Here is a 19417-nt window from a genome sequence, read left to right on the forward strand (position 1 = left end):
GTAGTATCATAGTAAGGCTAAGTAACATCTGTTTTACAGTTTTAAGATTCTAAACATTTCAAAGCAGGTTTATTTCCCATTACCCCAGGATGGCACTTGACCCATACAGGTGCTCAGCAAACATCTGATGAAGTAGGATACTTCACTGACACACAGTGACTTTGGCAGGCTGTTGTTTAGTGGCCAAGTCGTGGCTGACTGTTATGCTACCGGGCTCTCCTGCCTTGCAGGTGAATTCTTTACCAGCTGAGCTATGTGTGCCGGGAAGATGACGCAGGCTTGAACACTGAAGCAATACAGCACAGATTGAAGGATTACAGACCTGGATTAAATCTTGATACTTGATACCTAAGTGACTTTTGGAAAAATTATTCATCCGTTCCAGAGCTGCAATTTCTGTAAACATGGGAGATAAAAAAGCTTCATGTGGTTATTTTAAGCATTAAGTAAGATTTGCATATGTAAAGGGTCTTGTTACACTAAGTATTTAAATAACAAATTGTGACTTAAGTGTTAATAGCGTGACCAAATTGTCCTAAAGTATCTGTTGGACATCTTAATGATGATGAAAAGTAAGATAATGAAGGGGGATGAAAACCCCAGGGGGCTTCCCCAAAGGAGAGAAGTATGCAGGCTTGTCTGAGAGCTGAGATCATGAACCATCTGGGTGATGGTATGTTTTGCCCAGCTCCGCTCGGCAGCCTGGATGGAACCAGAACATTTTGAAGGTTGCCAGGATACTAGCTGTACTGTTCAAGAGCTTCAAGAGAATTTTCATCAGAAAGATACGCTTCCTCTTGATCCCTGGGTCTGTATTTTCCCTTCCTTCTTTTGATTTCACTGAAGTGGGTGAGGGCGGCTTCTTCCGTCTTCCTCACTGAACTTTCTATTGCAGGCAGCTTCTTGTCTCTGTGTCTAGTCCTGGAAGATGTATGGTTGCACGTGTTCCTTGGCTTGTTCAGTTCCCGGGGACTAACAGGCACTCATCATCGTGTGGCTCTGCCAGGCTGAGATGGAAATTTCCATGGCACAGACTGTCCAGGTCTCTGAATGAATTAGAGAATTAGGAGCAGTTTGCCTGGAGAAGCTCATGGACAGAGGAGCCCTGCGGGCTACAGCTCATAGGGTCGCAGGGAGTCATATGTGACTGAAGCAACTTAGCATGCACACACATAATTCTTCAGCCATGAAAGTAATATCTGTTATTTTCCTGTGTTCTGCTCATGGAGCTTTTTCTCTCTGGGACCCTGTTTTACAGAGTCGTCCTTGGGCAGTTATGAACCATTGCCTTCCTTAATTTTCCCTGTTGCTTGCCCAGGCCAATAATAACCATCTTGGAATGAAGTAGATCTCCCAGGAGAGGGGGAGGGTTAAGAAAGGGAAACTTTGCCAAACTTTGGAAGGAGTTCCCATGCAGTGACCTGTCCAGCAGCCTGTCTTTTTCTGGTAGGTAGAGCTCCTGTGTTTCAGAACTAAGTTCAGGCGATGGGGATGGTTGATGTGTTCTCCCCGTCTTTGTGATTCACTCTCCTCTTGTTGTTCGCTTGTCTCTTCACTTATTCATTCATCCGTGGATAACATTTCGGAAGATGTACCACAAGACAGTAAGTATGGTGATGAACTCTTGGGTCAGTTGAGCTTCTTGGTTGTGCAGTTCATGGACCTTTGACTCAGACTGTGGCATATGGTGAATAGACTTTGGCATATGGTTGATAGAGTTATTGCCAGATTTTGTCTTGTGTTTCTTTCTGTGCATTTTGATGAAACACTGGGAGGAGGTAAAATAGTCAGCTTTCTTACGTACTCAGGAGTGTGAAGCAAGACTTCAGACAGATAGCAGTGTTTGACTAGACTGTTAGCCACCTGTCAGCCACTTGCTTGGCTGGTGCTGGTTTTAACAGGGCTCGGCAGCATGCTTTGTGCCCGCTGGTCCTGTGAGAGGTGGTAGAGAGGCAGCCCAGAGACAGCATATATATGGGTAGTTCCTTGAATTTGGAGAAAGTGCCTTGTTTGGTTTGATTTTCTAGGGCCCACCAGTGGGCTTCCCTGGTGGCTCTCAGACGGTAAGGAATTCGCCTGCAAAGTAGGAGACCTGGGTTTGATCCCTGGGTTGGGAAGATCCCCTGGAGAAGGAAACGGCAACCCACTCCAGTATTCTTGCCTCGATGATCTCATGGACAGAGGAGCCTGGCGGGCTACAGTCCATGGGGTTGCGCAGAGTCGGACATGATTGAGTGACTGCGCTTTCACAGCAGTGTGCCTGGCCAGTATCTGGCCTTCAGCACTTGCTGGTTGAATGAAAAGTGAGCAAATGAACAAACGACTGAATTTTAGAAGTTTGTTTTTGTTTAGGGAGGAAATACTTATGATAATGAGGTTAGATTGTATTGGAAGTCAAATGATGTAGATATTATAATGGGCAGTTGAGTTTTTGGAAGTTGTATATAATGATTCCTGTTGTGTGGTAGATGTAAGCAAATAGAAACTATTTGAAGACCCACACTGAATAATGTTTTATTTATTTCATTCATTCTCAGTTTCTCTATGCTATAGAGTTGTAAAGAGGGGTGACCTTACATTGGTCGACTTCATTCTCCCTTAGGACATTATTAAATAAATCACCTATTTAAATCAATCACCAAAATACTTGTTTCATGTGAAGAGATGCTTTTGTTAGAGTTTTTGTGGGGTCTTTCCCAGGTGGTGCTTTCATTTCAGAGTTGTACCATCAAGTGCAGTGGTTAGAAATTCGTGTTTTCGTAGTAGGTATCGGTGTTATTTAATCTAAAATCAGAAATTTTTGTGTTATTTAGAATTATGCTTGTAACTTTTATAAAACATAAAAGTACATCATTGTATAATTAACTTACAAGAGTCAGGATAACACCAAGGCTTCAGTTACATTCTTGGTCAATGACTGAGACCAAAATGATACAAATTTTGAGTGCAACTTGTTATAACCTCTCAAAGGCAGCAACTTTATCTTCTAAATTTTTGTGTCTCTTCACACTATTTAGCATCCTTCCTTAGGAAAAGAAAGATACAGCTTTTACATGTCCTTCATTAAAAAGAGGAAAGTTTTTGTTTGTTTTAATAACACCTCTTTAAATTAAGATATCTTATGGCTAAAATGCATGACATGCTAAGTGATCACACCCGTCCACAGAGGAATATATTACAATAAAGAATGGTCTGGTCTAAAATACTAACAGTGAAAAGATTGAGAAATTGTGGTCTAATGTAATCTAATGTAATGGGTGATTCCCTCCCCCCTAAATTAGTAGAATCAGTGATGGCTTTTTTTTTTAATGCTATCCTGTTTTTAATTTTATCAGTTAGAGACAGCAGAGGAAAAAAGCAGTCAGTCTTTATCATTGTCAGGTTGCTGACTTAAAAAAAAGTGCACAATGTGATTTGCAAGTTAAGGTTTATTTGTGACAAAATGAAGACTAGAACCCAGGAGATGGCATTTCAGATACTCTGAGAAACTGCTCCAAAGAGGTAGGGGGAGGATCCGTGTATATGTGATCTTGGTGAAAGGGGAGTACATGCAATCAAGCATGTATTTTTGCGGGTTTCTGTAAGTCATGAGGGGTAGTGGTCACCATGAAGGAATTTAGTGCTTTTCTAGATGTGAGGAGATGCAAGAATTGGGCTCGTAAAATCAGCTCCTGAGAATATTTAACTCTCAGAAGACTTGTTCTGCCAGTGTTTCCAGAGCACAGAGTGCCTCATTTCTGCTCTCTACCCTGAACTGCTTTCAGGGAATGTTAAAGGTCAGCGAGTGCAGCAGCACATGGGTTAACCCTTGTGGAGGTCGATGGCAAGTGCCCCTTTGTAGCTGACAAGGCTGCCATTGTTAATTCTGAAAATCAAGTGTGAATTCTGAAAATCAAGTAAGAGTAATGAAAGGAAAACAAAACCCCTCACGCCCCCACATTCAACAGCAGCAGCAAAACTAGACAAAAGTCTCCAATTCTGATAGAGACGTTGGTGGGTGATGTTTACAGACCAGTGCTGTGCTGTGCTTAGTCACTCAGTCATGTCTGACTCTTTGCAACCCCGTGGACTGTAGCCCACCAGGCCCCTCCGTCCATGGGAATCTCCAGGCAAGAATACTGGAGTGGGTTATCATGACCTCCAGGGGATCTTCCCGACCTAGGAATCGAACCGGGGTCTCCTGCACTGCAGGCGGTTTCCAATGTTCATAGGAGCACTATTTGTAGTAGTTAAGACATGGAAGCAACCTAAATGAATGGATAAAGAAAATGTGGTATATGTGTACAATGGAGTATTCAGCCATTTAAAAAAAAAGTAAAATGATGCCATTTGCAGCATCATGCTGCTAAGTTGCTTCAGTCGTGTCCGACTCTGTGCGACCCCATAGACGGCAGCCCACCAGGCTCCCCCGTCCCTGGGATTCTCCAGGCAAGAACACTGGAGTGGGTTGCCATTTCCCTCTCCAATGCATGAAAGTGAAAAGTGCAAGTGAAGTTGCTCAGTCGTGTCCGACTCTTAGCGACCCCATGGACTGCAGCCCACCAGGCTCCTCCGTCCATGGGATTTTCCAGGCAAGAGCACTGGAATGGGGTGCCATTTCCTTCTCCAATGCATGAAAGTGAAAAGTGAAAGTGAAGTCGCTCAGTCGTGTCCGACTCATAGCGACCCCATGGACTGCAGCCTACCAGGCTCCTCCGTCCATGGGGTTCTCCAGGCAAGAGTACTGGAGAGGGGTGCCAGTGCCTTCTCCATTGCAGCATCATGGATGGACCTAAATATTGTCATACCTTTACATGAAATAAATTAGAGAAAGACAAATATCATATGACATCGCTTATTTATGAAATCTAAAAAAATGATACAAGTGAGCTTATTTACAAAACAGAAAGACTCACAGACATAGGAAAGAATCATGGGTACCACAGGGGAAGGGAGGGACTTTCCTGGTGGTACAGTGGATAAGAATCCACCTGTCAGTGGAGGGGACATGGGTTCAGTCCCTGGGTTTGAAGATTTCACATGCCGTGGAAAACAAAGCCTATATGCCACAGCTACTGAGTTGGTGCACCTTGGGCCCATGTGCCTAGAGCCGTATGTCTAGAGACCGAGCTCTCATTGCAGAGAAGCCACTGCAGTGAGAAGTATTTCTTAAAAGTACTTTTAAATTAAAAGTATTAAGTTTTAATTAAACAAGTATTATTTAATATGATCAGTTTAATATCAAATAATATCAAATATTATTTAATTAATATTATTAAGTAATAGGTATTAAGTATTTATTAAAAGTTAAAAGAGGGATGCTGAGGGATAAATTAGGAGTATGAAATTAATATACACACTACTGTATATAAAATAAATAACAAGGACCAGTATATAGCACAGTGTGTTAGTTGCTCAGTAGTGCCCGACTCTTTGCAATCCATGGACAGAGGAGCCTGGTGGGCTCCAGTCCATGGGATTTTGCAGGCAAGGATACTGGAGTGGTTTACCATTTCCTTCTCCAGGGGATCTTCCCGATCCAGGGATTGAACCCGGGTCTTTTGCACTTTAGGCAGATTCTTTATGGACTGAGCTACTAGGGAAGCTCTGGTATATATAGCACAGAGAGCTATATTCACTATCTTGTAGTGGAAAAGATTCTGAAGAATTCTACTGTAAATCAGATATACTTCAATTAAAAATTGAAAAAGGTTTTTATTTGATTTCATATGATATTTGGCTTAGGAAAAAAGCAAATACTATAAAAGAATCATAACATAAATATAAACTGGTCGTGCTTCCTGGTAACAACAGCTACTAGGTTTGGTGTATATTTTTCTGTATTTCTTTCCTGCTGCTGTTGCTGCTAAGTCGCTTCAGTTGTGTCTGACTCTGTGTGACCCCATAGATGGCAGCCCACCAGGCTCCCCCATTGCTGGGATTCTCCAGGCAAGAGTACTGGAGTGGGTTGCCATTTCCTTCTCCAGTGCATGAAACTAAAAACTGAAAGTGAAGTCACTCAGTCATGTCCGACTCTTAGCGACCCTATGGACTGCAGCCTACCAGGCTCCTCCGTCCATGCGGTTTTCCATGCAAGAGTACCGGAGTGGGGTGCCATTGCCTTCTCTGATTTCTTTCCTAAGAATGTACAAAACTTAACTGCACATATAAAACAGAAAATAATTTTATAATAAAAGCCTGCTAGTTTCAATTTGAAAAGCCAAATTAGAAAAAGTACCAGAAAGGATGAAATAGTATAAAACAGATACTTCAGCTAAAAGGTTGTCTCTCCAAGAAGCCTGGGTGACAGAGCAGCAGTTCTGAGTCCAAGGCCCATGGTCCCAAAGGGTGGGATCTTCAGACAGAGGCAACCCTCAGTTCAGTTCAGTCGCTCAGTCGTGTCTGACTCTTTGTGACCCCATGAATCGCAGCACGCCAGGCCTCCCTGTCCCTCACCATCTCCCGGAGTTTATCCAAACCCATGTCCATCGAGTCAGTGATGCCATCCAACCATCTCATCCTCTTTCAGCCCCTTCTCCTCCTGCCCTCAATCTTTCCCAGCATCAGGGTCTTTTTCCAGTGAGTCAGCTCTTCACATCAGGTGGCCAAAGTATTGGAGTTTCAGCTTCAACATCAGTCCTTCCAGTGAACACCCAGAACTGATCTCCTTTAGGATGGACTGGTTGGATCTCCTTGCAGTCCAAGGGGCCCTCAAGAGTCTTCTCCAACACCACAGTTCAAAAGCATCAATTCTTTGGTGCTCAGCTTTCTTTATAGTCCAACTCTCACATTCATACATGACCACAGGAAAAACCATAGCCTTGACTAGACAGACCTTTGTTGGCAAAGTAATGTCTCTGCTTTTGAATATGCTGTCTAGTTTGGTCATAACTTTCCTTCCAAGGAGTAAGCGTCTTTTAATTTCATGGCTGCAGTCACCATCTGTAGTGATTTTGGAGCCCAGAAAAATAAAGTCAGCCATTGTTTCCACTGTTTCCCCAGCTATTGCTCAGCTCTCTTAATAGTCCAACTCTCACATCCATGCAACCATAAACCTTCAGTTTATATTTCCCAGAGGTTCCTAGATGCATTGGGATCATCTTGTGGGGTGAGCACAAGGAATCAGTGGGGAGATGGCGTAACTGTAACTTCAGCCTGTTCCTAATTTTTTTGGTGGTGGTTATTTTACTTTTTGCCTTGGCTGTAACTACAGATGCAGATCTGATTCCAGGCTTTCCCAGCTCAAAGCCTTCCAGAGCTCTTCCCTGAGTAGAGATCCTTCAAGCCTTGTTTTGGTGACGGGCTCCTCCTTGTGGCTCCCCAGGCATCTCCCCACTCCCTGGAGGTGCTATCTTTAGACCAGGCCAGCACTTTCCTTCCCTCCTGTCTCAGACTGGGCTGGTTTCACCCTTGGTTATCTGCCTGGCATTTGAATTCCCCCCCTGGATTGTACTGAAGAGGCCACTTGTTTCTGCAGTTTTGAAATGTGTAACAATAAAGTCAAGTTAATGTGTTAGTCCTGGTATGGCAGCCAGTATTATGTGTTGGAAAATGATGAAGCAATGGTAGTATCCACATCCGTTTGCTGATGATTAAAGGGATGCATTTTATAGTATAGTTTGAGATCTTAGAAATCATGATCTCAATCCCTGAACTTGTATTTTCCATTTGAAGTTCCACTGATGTTTGTGATTTCAGCTACCACTTACATGCCAACAACTCCCTAATTCCAACTTACCCCTTTCATTGGAGCACTGGGTCCTATTTTTCCAGCTGCATTTTACACGTTTCCGTGTGGACCAGTCCTTGTATCCCTGTATCTAAACTTGTCTGAAATGGAGTTCATCATGTGTTTCTTAACCGTCCTTTTCCTACTTTCTTTTTCTTATTCTTAATGTCACTTTCTTCGCTCCCTCAGGCTTGAAACTTCCATCATCTTTTATTGATTCCCTTCCATCAATATTTGTAGAGTTGAGTGACTAAATCCTATTTCACAATGCTGTGCATCCCTTCTTTTTTATTTAAACTTCTACCACCTCAGTCTAGCCCCTTTCACTACAGCATTCTAACTTCTTGGCTCCACTTTCTCAATCAGCCTCTCCAGCCTATTGTATTGTATTGTATTTTTATTAAAGTATAGCTCTTTACAATGTCATGTTAGTTTTCAGGTGTACAGCACAGTGATTCAGTTCTATGTATTAATACACACACACACGTATACTTTTCCAGATTCTTTTCGATTATAGGTTATTACAAGCTATTGAGTTCCCTGTTACAACTCAGTCCTTGTTACTTATCTATTTTATTTAATGTATGTATGTTAATCTCAGACTCCTAATTTATCCCTTTCTGTTTTCCCATTTGGTAACCGTAAGTTTGTTTTCTATGTCTGTGGGTTTATTTCTGTTTTGTATATGTTAATTTTTTATCATTTTTTCAGATTCTACATGTTCAGTTCAGTCGCTCAGTCGTGTCCGACTCTTTGCAACCCCATGAATCACAGCACGCCAGGCCTCCCTGTCCATCACCATCTCCCGGAGTTCACTCAGACTCGCGGCCATCGAGTCAGTGATGCCATCCAGCCATCTCATCCTCTGTCGTCCCCTTCTCCTCCTGCCCCCAATCCCTCCCAGCATCAAGTCTTTTCCAATGAGTCAACTTTTCGCATGAGGTGGCCAAAGTACTGGAGTTTCAGCTTTAGCATCATTCCTTCAAAAGAAAGCCCAGGGCTGATCTTCTTCAGAATGGACTGGTTGGATCTCCTTGCAGTCCAAGGGACTCTCAAGAGTCTTCTCCAACACCACAGTTCAAATGCATCAATTCTTCGGCGCTCAGCCTTCTTCACAGTCCAACTCTCACATCCATACATGACTAATGGAAAAACCAAAGCCTTGACTAGATGAACCTTAGTCAGCAAAGTAATGAATATGCTATCTAGGTTGGTCATAACTTTTCTTCCAAGGAGTAAGCATCTTTTAATTTCATGGCTGCAGTCACCATCTGCAGTGATTTTGGAGCCCAAAAAAAATAGTCTGACACTGTTTCCACTGTTTCCCATCTACTTCCCATGGAGTGATGGGATTGGATGCCATGATCTTCATTTTCTGAATGTTGAGCTTTAAGCCAACTTTTTTACTCTCCTCTTTTACTTTCATCAAGAGGCTTTTTAGTTCCTCTTCATTTTCTGCCCATAAGGGTGGTGTCATCTGCATATCTGAGGTTATTGATATTTCTCTCGGCAATCTTGATTCCAGCTTGTGTTTCTTCCAGTCCAGCGTTTCTCATGATGTACTCTGCATATAAGTTAAATAAGCAGGGTGACAATATACATGTAAGTGATATGATGTTAATATTTGTGTTTCTCTGGCTTCACTTAGTATGTAATCTCTCTAGGTCCAGATTATTATTTTAAATTTTTCTGAAACACTACTTTCTGCAAGAGCCTAGACTACACAAATCAGTTCAGTTCAGTCGCTCAGTCGTGTCCAACTCTTTGCGACCCCATGGACTGCAGCACGCCAATAGGATTCAACAAACCTTGGTAAGCCGCTCTGGATATTCTAACATTTTCTTGATTTTGTAGCCCTTTCAATACTTTGTTTTTAAGAATTTTTTTTTTAATGTGGACCATTTTTAAAGAGTTTATTGAATGCCTTACAGTGTTGCTTCTGTTTCACGTTCTGGTGTTTTGGCTACATGGCATGTGGGGGTCTTAGCTCCCTGAACAGGGATTGAAGCCACACTGCCAGTGTTGGAAGTTGAATTCCTAACCACCTGAGCACCAGGGAAGCCCCTCTGCTTTGCTTCTGTAGTCTTCTGTTGTTTACCTCTGTGCTTCCAGTGAGCTGAGATCCCTCTGCTGTCCCATCAGCAGGCTGTGCTCTTTGTTCCTGCTGACCCTTCTCACAGGAGAGTCCTCCCTTTTCTTCCTGGTTTACGTCTGTGCCCATCAAATGAAGTTAAACTCAAGGCTGCCTGTTGGTCACATGTAACAGGCCTCTTTATTCTCATTGAGCCTTCTGGAATGTTTTGTACTGTTTAATGCTATTAGGGGTAATATAATCTTTTATGATTAAACTGTCCAAAGCATGGACTTTTGTCTTTTTTCGCCTCTCTTGGAATAAATTAGGAAACTTGTTATTTAGATTTTATTACTTTTGTGTAACCATGCAATTCACAACTCATCCTGCAGAAGAGGAAGATTAAACATGGTTCAGGATTTTAGTTTTTCAGCAGTATAAAATTTCCTGGATTGATTTATATCAGTCCTACATAGGCATCTTAGTATATTTACATTATCTTAATGTATTTACATTATCAAGAAGTCTATTGAAACAAGATGATCAGATTGTGAAAATCAGGTTACCTTTAGTCCTTTTGTCATGGGTAATATTATTTAAAAGGTAAATCTTAGCATAATAGGAAAAATAAATACGTTACTTGCGCTACCCACTTTCCTTCAGAGCAGTAAAATCTGCCCTGCGCAGCGATCAGAGTAGCCTTATACATGCAGCCTGTGTGTCATTAAGAGTGAAGGCACCGTCCTTTCATTTTCCAGTTTTAGTGAATGCGTAGAGAAAGGAGCATCTTGCTTTGTATATGAAGGCTGCACCTGTAACCACACAAAGTGGTTTAAGAGATTTGAGACAATGAGTAACTGTGAACCACAGTGTTCATGGGCTTTCCTGGTGGCTCAGACGGTAAAGAATCTGCCCGCAATGCGGGAGACCCGGGTTCGATCCCTGGGTTGGGAAGATCCCCTGGAGGAGGGCATGGCAGCCCATTCCAGTATTCTGGCCTGGAGAATCCCATGGACGGAGGGGCCTGGTGGACTATAGTCCATGGGGTCTCAAGGAGTCGGACACGACTGAGCGACTAAGCACAGCACGCTGCGTTTATATAACGCCTAGAGCATCATGCTGATAATTTAAAAACCGCTTTCTTGGGGTATTACCAACATAGGATGAAGTGCGCATGTTGCAAGTGTGCAGTTTGATGAGTTCTGGCATGTGTATGTCTCCTGAGACCGTCACTCCAATTGAGGTTATGAATCGGTCACCCTCAGAAGTTTCCTTGTGATCGCTGTAATTCCTCCCTCCCACTCTCCCTCCCAGTACCTCCCATTCCCTAGGCAGGCCCTCATCTGCTTTCTGTCACTTTATGTTAGTTTGCATTTTCTAGCAGTTTTTTGTGGTCTGGCTTCTTTCACTCAGCCTGTTTTTTTTTTTTTTTTCCCCCTCCCAAGTTTCATGCGTGTTGTAGCGTATCTTAGGCCTTCATGCCTTTCTGTTGCTGAATAGTATTATGGGTATGCTCCTGCTGCTGCTGCTGCTGAGTCGCTTCAGTCGTGCCTGACTCTGCGACCCCATAGACGGCAGCCCACCAGGCTCCTCCCCGTCCATGGGATTCTCCAGGCAAGAGTACTGGAGTGGGCTGCCACTGCCTTCTCCAATGGGTATGCTGCAGTTTGTTTCTTCTTTGATTTATTGTTGAACATGTGGGTTGTTTCCAGTTTGGAGCTGTTACCTAAAAAGCTGTATAAAGTTTGCATATAAATATGGACATACACTGTTGTTTTTCTTAGGTAAATACTTAAAGGAGAAGGTCTGGGTCATATGGTAGGTGTATATGGTAACTTTTTCTTAAGAAACTGCCACACTGTTATCCAGAGAGGCTGTACCACAGTGTGCAAGAGTTCCAGTTGGTCCATGGTTTTGTCAAGAGTTGGCATGGCACGCCTTTTACAGTGTTAATAAGGATATATAGTGTTAACCCACTGAGATTTTAATTTGCATTTGCCTGTTGACTAATGATGTTGAGTATCATTTAATGTGGTTCTTTGCCATCACGTATCATCTTTGGGAAAAAGCCTGCTTGCAGCTTTTGCCCAGTTTTTATTGAATTTTTTTTCTCATGATTGAATTTTAAGAGTTCTTTATATGTTCTAAACACGCATCCTATTTCAGATCTGTGATTTGCAAGGATTTTCTCCCAACCTGTGTCTTGGACAGTGAACAAACACTTCATCCCCCCCTGTGTGGAGGCAGCTCCAGGATCCCAGCATCTGGGGATTAGGAGGCCTTCTGGGCCTTCCCAGCTCAGCCAGGCCATAGTGTTGCTGCCGGGGATAATGGCTTTTTAAGAATAAATTTTGATATTTCTCCCATCTGTAAGTGTAAAATTTGCTCACTGTTGACAATTTTTATAATGCTGACATCGTATCTAAGGAAATGAGGCTGGAACATGCTGGAACAAGCAGAAGAAGGCCACCGTCAAAGCCATGTATGTCAGAAGCACGCATGCTTGGGGCTTCCCATCTGCCTAGCCGGGGGCACCGGGGCTGCTACAGGCCTTCTGCGCTTTGGGGGTGGGGCTCCTAAATCCCTCTTAGTTTTGCTCAGGATTGCCTTCAAAATCAGGTAGGTTCAGGTCACTGTTTGTTCCCTTACATATAAGTTGAGTGCTGGATTTTTCGGGGAAGGCAATGGCACCCCACTCCAGTACTCTTGCCTGGAAAACCCCATGGATGGAGGAGCCTGGTAGGCTGCAGTCCATGGGGTCGCTAAGGGTCGGATATGACTGAGCGACTTCACTTTCACTTTTCACTTTCATGCATTGGAGAAGGAAATGGCAACCCACTCCAGTGTTCTTGCCTGGAGAATCCCAGGGACAGGGGAGCCTGGTGGGCTGCCGTCTATGAGGCTGCACAGAGTTGGACACGACTGAAGTGACTTAGCAGCAGAAGCAGCAGCTGCATTTTTAGTGCCCGGTTAGTATCTGGCCTAAGCACTTACTTTATATTTTATGACTGTTTCTTAAGTGAAAGTCTTGAACATGGATGTTGTGGAATTAGCAAGTGTCTTCAGAACACAGAGCTGAGCGTGGTTTGGAAAAGTAGGGATTTAGAAAGACGAGCGTGAAACTGATCAAATGTATTTTGACTCATACTAGGAAATATTCTGTTGAAGTCCAACACAAATGCTTTGTTATGGGCTCTTTGTCTTTGGTGTTTTGTTGATGAAAAATGTTCAGTTGTGGTGCCCAAGAGACTTGGTTTAAAATTCTAGCTCTGCTGTTGACCAGCCATATACATTTGCATCCATATGTAACTAACTTAAGTTCTTTCATTTACATGATGTGCCTAATTATGTGTACCTGGTGTGGTGATGGTAAGATTAAAGGAGATAGAGTCTTTAAGGCATTTTGGTACTGTGCTTGACATGTTGTAGAAGCCTGGCAGGTGTTACTGGGGTGTTAGTTACTCCCTTTCTCTTGCCCAGTTTCTAGTCTTAGGTGGGGTCAGAAAATCTGGCTGCTGGAGTGGTCACCTAGCCGTGTAACTTTCCTGCTGTGGGACTAGCCTGTAGAGGGAAGATGGCAGAATGGTATTGCCAGCTCTGCTAGGATAAATTTTTATACCACTTTGTGTTTTTAATGACAAAAAATACCATGGGATAAAGATAATTTGTTGTAGATTTTAGTGTCTCAGGACATAGCCTTTACATGCACAGAGTGATTGCTGTAAAGCTATATAGTTAGACTGAATTAGGTACCTAGTGGAATGAATGAATCACTAATGTCAGCAGCATTGATGGTACAAGGGAATCCCAAGAGTTGGTTTGTGAAATTGGCACCGTGTTCCCATGGGAAAACATCTTGAAGGAGTTAAGACCCTGGTCATGTGTGAAACTCCCTCCCATCTTGAAGGAGTTAAGACAGGGGTGAGGGTGATGGATACTTTTGTAGCAATTTTAGAGCAATTTCCCATGGATGTTTGTAGCAAACTTTGCTGCCATTCTGAGTTCTTTTATACTGTCTCTACTACCCTTTTCCTATTCCTGACCTATTTCTTCCATGCCTGGATGGTTCTTGACTTCTTGGAAGCTAAGTTCTCTCTCCTTCTCTGATATGTTTGGGATTTTCTAATGTTCTAGAGTGACAAACTGTAATACTATCCATTGCCACAGAAGTCGTACTGTTGACAACCTGATGCAGCCTGTTTAAGCCTGTGTATTGTTTTAACTTTTCTTTATAGGTTATGGAGAGCTTAAATGCTTCAATTAATTATTTGAATTATAAGTTCTGTACAAAATACTTGAATTTAAAAAGATTCTTATACTACTGCTGAATTTGCTCTGAGTTTTATAACAATGTATCTAAACTTTGGGGGCTTGAGTATGACTCATGAGAACTGGTTTTCTGATTTTTATGTTTGTTCCATTTCGGTCTTATGGCCAGACATGAAAATGTATTGAAGTTTGAGTCCTTCCCTTAAAGGCTTTTCCTTTGTTTGTTAGAACAGGAACCACTTTCCTTTTTTTTTTTTTTTTTTCTTTTCTAGCTCTAAAGTTTACTTGTTTTGTTCCCTACCTTCTTTTTTTTTTTAAATTAATTTATTTTTCTATTGAAGGATAATTGCTTTACAGAATTTTGCTGTTTTCTGTCAGACCTCAACATGAACCAGCCATAGGTATGCAAATAACCCCTCCCTTTTGAAACTCCTTCCCATCTTCCTCCCCATGCCATCCCTCTAGGTGGATACAGAGCCCCTGTTTGAGTTTCCTGAGCCATAAAGCAAATTCCCGTTGGCCATCTATTTTACATATGGTAATATAAGTTTCCATGTTACTCTTTCTATATATCTCACCCTCTCCTCTCTCCCCATGTCCATAAGTCTTTTCTCTATGTCTGTTTCTTCATTCAGTTCAGTTCAGTTGCTCAGTCGTGTCCGACTCCTTGCGACCCCATGAACCGCAGCACGCCAGGCCTCCCTGTCCATCACCAACTCCTGGAATTTACACAAACTCATGTCCATTGAGTTGTTGATGCCATCTAACCATCTCATCTTCTGTCGTCCCCTTCTCCTCCCACCTTCAATCTTTCACAGCATCAGAGTCTTTTCCAATGAGTCAACTCTTCGCATGAGGTGGCCAAAGTACCGGAGTTTCAGCTTTAGCATCCGTCCTTCCAATGAACACCCAGGACTGATCTCCTTCAGAATGGACTGGTTGGATCTCCTTGCAGTCCAAGGAACTCTCAAGAGTCTTCTCCAACACCACAGTTCAAAAGCATCAATTCTTCGGTGTTCGGCTTTCTTTATAGTCCAACTCTCACATCCATACATGACTACTGGAAAAACCATAGCCTTGACTAGATGAACCTTAGTCGGAAAAGTAATGTCTCTGCTTTTCAATATGCCGTCTAGGTTGGTCATGACTTTCCTTCCAAGGAGTAAGCATCTTTTAATTTCATGGCTGCAGTTACCATCTACAGTGATTTTGGAGCCCAGAAAAATAAAGCCACTGTTTCCCCATCTATTTGCCATGAAGTGATGGGACCAGATGCCATGATCTTAGTTTTCTGAATGTTGAGCTTCCGAAAAAGCCAACTTTTTCACTCTCCTCTTTCACTTTCATCAAGAGGCTCTTTAGTTCTTCTTCACTTTCTGCCATAAGAGTGGTGTCATCTGCGTATCTGAGGTTATTGATATTTCTCCCGACAATCTTGATTCCAGCTTGTACTTCCTCCAGCCCAGCATTTCTCATGATGTACTCTGCATAGAAGTTAAATAAGCAGGGTGACAATATACAGCCTTGACGTACTCCTTTTCCTATTTGGAACCAGTCTGTTGTTCCATGTCCAGTTCTAACTGTTGCTTCCTGACCTGCATATAGGTTTCTCAAGAGGCAGGTCAGGTGGTCTGGTATGCCCATCTCTTTCAGAATTTTCCACAGTTTATTGTGATCCACACAGTCAAAGGCTTTGGCCTAGTCCATAAAGCAGAAATAGATGTTTTTCTGGAACTCTCTTGCTTTTTTGATGATCCAGTGAATGTTGGCATTTTGATCTCTGGTTCCTCTGCCTTTTCTAAAACCAGCTTGAACCTCTGGAAGTTCATGGTTCACGTATTGGTGAAGCCTGTCTTGGAGAATTTTAAGCATTACTTTACTAGCGTGTGAGATGAGTGCAATTGTGTGGTAGTTTGAGCATTCTCTGGCATTGCCTTTCTTTGGGATGGAATGAAAACTGACCTTTTCCAGTCCTGTTGCCACTGCTGAGTTTTCCAATTTTGCTGGCATATTGAGTGCAGCACTTTCACAGCATCATCTTTCAGGATTTCATATAGCTCAACTGGAATTCCATCACCGCCACTAGCTTTGTTCATAGTGATGCTTTCTAAGGCCTTCTTGACTTCACATTCCAGAATGTCTGGCTCTAGGTGAGTGATCACACCATTGTGATTATCTGGGTCATGAAGATCTTTTTTGTACAGTTCTTCTGTGTATTCTTGCCACCTCTTCTTAATATCTTCTGCTTCTGTTAGGTCCATACCATTTCTGTCCTTTATCGAGCCCATCTTTGCATGAAATGTTCTCATGGTATCTCTCATTTTCTTGAAGAGATCTCTAGTTTTTCCTGTTCTGTTGTTTTCCTCTATTTCTTTGCATTGATTGCTGAGGAAGGCTTTCTTATCTCTCCTTGCTATTCTTTGGAATGCTGCATTCAGTGGGTATATCTGTCCTTTTCTCCTTTGCTTTTTGCTTCTCTTCTTTGCACAGCTATTTGTAAGGCCTCCACAGACAGCCATTTTGCTTTTTTTGCATTTCTTTTTCTTGGAGATGGTCTTGATTCCTGTCTCTTGTACAATATCACGACCTCCGTCCATTGTTCATCAGGCACTCTTATCTATCAGATCTAGTCCCTTAAATCTATTTCTTACTTCAACTGTATAATTATAAGGGATTTGATTTAGTTCATACCTGAATGGTCTAGACTTTTTTCTATTTAAGTCTGAATTTGGCAGTAAGGAGTTCAGGACCTGAGCCACAGTCAGCTCCCAGTCTTGTTTTTGCTGTCTGTTTAGAGCTTCTCCATCTTTGGCTGAAAAGAATATAATCAATCTGATTTCAGTGTTGACCATCTAGTGATGTCCACGTGTAGAGTCTTCTCTTGCGTTGTTGAAAGAGGGTGTTTGCTATGACCAGTGTGTTCTGTTGGCAAAACTCTATTAGCCTTTGCTCTGCTTCATTCTGTACTCCAAGGCCAAATTTGCCTGTTTATTGACTTCATACTTTAGCATTCCAGTCCCCTATAATGAAAAGGACATCATTTTTGCATGTTAGTTCTAAAGGTCTTGGAGGTCTTCATAGAACCGTTCACCTTCAGCTTCTTCAGCATTACTGGTCGGGGCATAGACTTGGATTACCGTGATATTGAATGGTTTGCTGTGGAAACAAACAGAGATCATTCTGTCATTTTTGAGATCACATCCAAGTATTGCATTTCGGACTTCATTGCTGCCCTGTAAATAAATTCTTTAGTACCATTTTTCTAGATTCTGTATATATGCAGTAGAATATGATATTTATCTTTCTCTTTCTGACTTATGTCACTCTGTGGAATAGGCTCTAGGTTTATCCACCTCATTAGAACTGACTCAAATGCATCCCTTTTATGGCTGAGTAATATTCCACTGTGTACCACAACTTCTTTATCCATTCATCTGTCGATGAACATTTAGGTTGCTTCTTTGTTCTAACTATTGTAAACAATGCTGCAAAGAACAATGGGATACATGTATCTTTTTCAAGTTTGATTTCCTCAGGTTATATGCCTAGGAGTGGGATTGCTGGGTCATATGGTGGTATTATTCCTAGTTTTGAAGGAGTCTCCATACCATCTTCCATAGTGGCTGTATCAATTTACACTCCCACCAACAGTGCAAGAAGGTTCCCTTTTCTCCACACCCTCTCCAGCATTTATTGTTTGTAGACTTTTTGATGAGGCCATCTTGACTGGTGTGAGGTGATATCTCATTGTGGTTTTGATTTGCATTTCTCTAATAATGAGCGATGTTGAACATCTTTTCATGTGTTTGTTAGCCACCTGTATGTCTTCTTTGGATAAATGTCTGTTTAGATCTTTTCCCCACTGTTTGATTGGGCTGTTTGTTTTTCTGGCATTGAGTTGTATGAGCTGCTTATATATTTTGGAAATTAATCCTTTGTCAGTTGTTTCATTTGCTATTATTTTCTCCCATTCTGAGGGTTGTCTTTCCACCTTGCTTATAGTTTCCTTTGCTGTGCAAAAGCCTGTTAAGTTTAATCAGGTCCCACTTGTTTACTTTTGTTTTTATTTCCATTACTCTAGGAGGTGGATCATAGAAGATTTTGCTTTGATTTATGTCATCAAGTGTTCTGTTCCTCTAAGAATTATATAGTTTCTGGTCTTACATTTAGGTCTTTAATCCATTTTGATCCATTTAATCCATTTTATGTATGGTGTTAGGAAGCGTTCTAATTTCATTTTTTTACATGTAGCTGTCCAGTTTTCCCAGCACCATTTATTGAAGAAGCTATCTTTGCCCCATTGTATATTCTTGCCTCCTTTGTCAAAAATAAGGTACCCATAGATGCATGGGTTTATTTCTGGGCTTTCTATCTCGTTCCATTGGTCTTTATTTCTGTTTTTGTGCCAGTACCATACTGTCTTGGTGACTGTAGTTTTGTAGTATAATCTGAAGTTAGGAAGGTTGATTCCTCCAGCTCCATTCTCCTTTCTCAAGACTTCTTTGGCTGTTGGGGATCTTTTGTGTTTCTGTATGAATTGTGAAATTTTTTGTTCTAGTTCTGTGAAAAATGCCATTGGTAATTTGATAGGGATCGCACTGAATCTGTGGATAGCAGTTGGTAGTATTGTCATTTTCACAATATTGGTTCTTCCTAGCCAGGAACATGGACTATCTTTCCATCTATTTATATCACCTTTGATTTCTTTCATTAGTGTCTTACAGTTTTCTGTGTATAGTTCTTTTGTCTCTTTAGGTAAGTTTATTACTAGATATTTAATTCTTTTTGTTGGAATGGTGAATGGGATAGATTCCTTAATTTCTCTTTCTGATTTTTCATTGTTAGTATATAGAAATGCAAGTGATTTCTGTGTATTGATATGTATCCTGAAACTTTGCTAAATTCAGTGATTAGCTCTAGTGATTTTCTGATACTATCTTTAGGGTTTTCTATGTACAGTATCATGTCATCTGCAAACAGTGAGAGCTTTACTTCTTCTTTTTTGATCTAAGTTCCTTTTCTTTCTTTTTCTTCTCTGATTGCTGTAGCTTGGACTTCCAGAACTATGTTGAGTAATAGTGGTGAAAAGGGGCACCCTTGTCTTGTTCCTGATCTTAGAGGGAATGCTTTCCATTTTTCACCATCAAGAATAATGTTTGCTATAGGCTTATCTTATATGGCCTTTGCTATGTTGAGGTAGGTTCCTTCTATGCCCATTTTTTGAAGAGTTTTAATCATAAATGGGTGCTGAATTTTGTCAAAGGCTTTTTCTGCATCTATTGAGATGATCATATGGTTTTAGTCTTTTGATTTGTTAATATGGTGTATCACATTGATTGATTTGCATATTTTGAAGAATCCTTGCTCCC

The 19417-nt window shown here is 41.6% G+C and overlaps 1 protein-coding gene across 2 annotated transcripts in view; it reads left to right on the forward strand.

Annotated features, from left to right (window-relative positions):
- UMAD1 (UBAP1-MVB12-associated (UMA) domain containing 1) overlaps window positions 1-19417 on the forward strand; it is a 264759-nt gene that overhangs the window by 11614 nt on the left and 233728 nt on the right. Inside the window, exon 1 of one of the 2 annotated variants that reach the window (XM_027968482.3) lies at window positions 1353-1604. The exons of the other annotated variant lie outside the window; for it this stretch is intronic. Coding sequence (XP_027824283.1) covers window positions 1590-1604 — 15 coding nt within the window. The 5' untranslated portion in view covers window positions 1353-1589. Of the gene's footprint in view, window positions 1-1352; window positions 1605-19417 lie in introns of those variants that run through there. 2 annotated transcript variants of the gene reach the window in all.

This window comes from Ovis aries, chromosome 4 (genome assembly GCF_016772045.2).
Source record: "Ovis aries strain OAR_USU_Benz2616 breed Rambouillet chromosome 4, ARS-UI_Ramb_v3.0, whole genome shotgun sequence".
In the NCBI taxonomy this organism is placed as follows: Eukaryota; Metazoa; Chordata; class Mammalia; order Artiodactyla; family Bovidae; genus Ovis; species Ovis aries.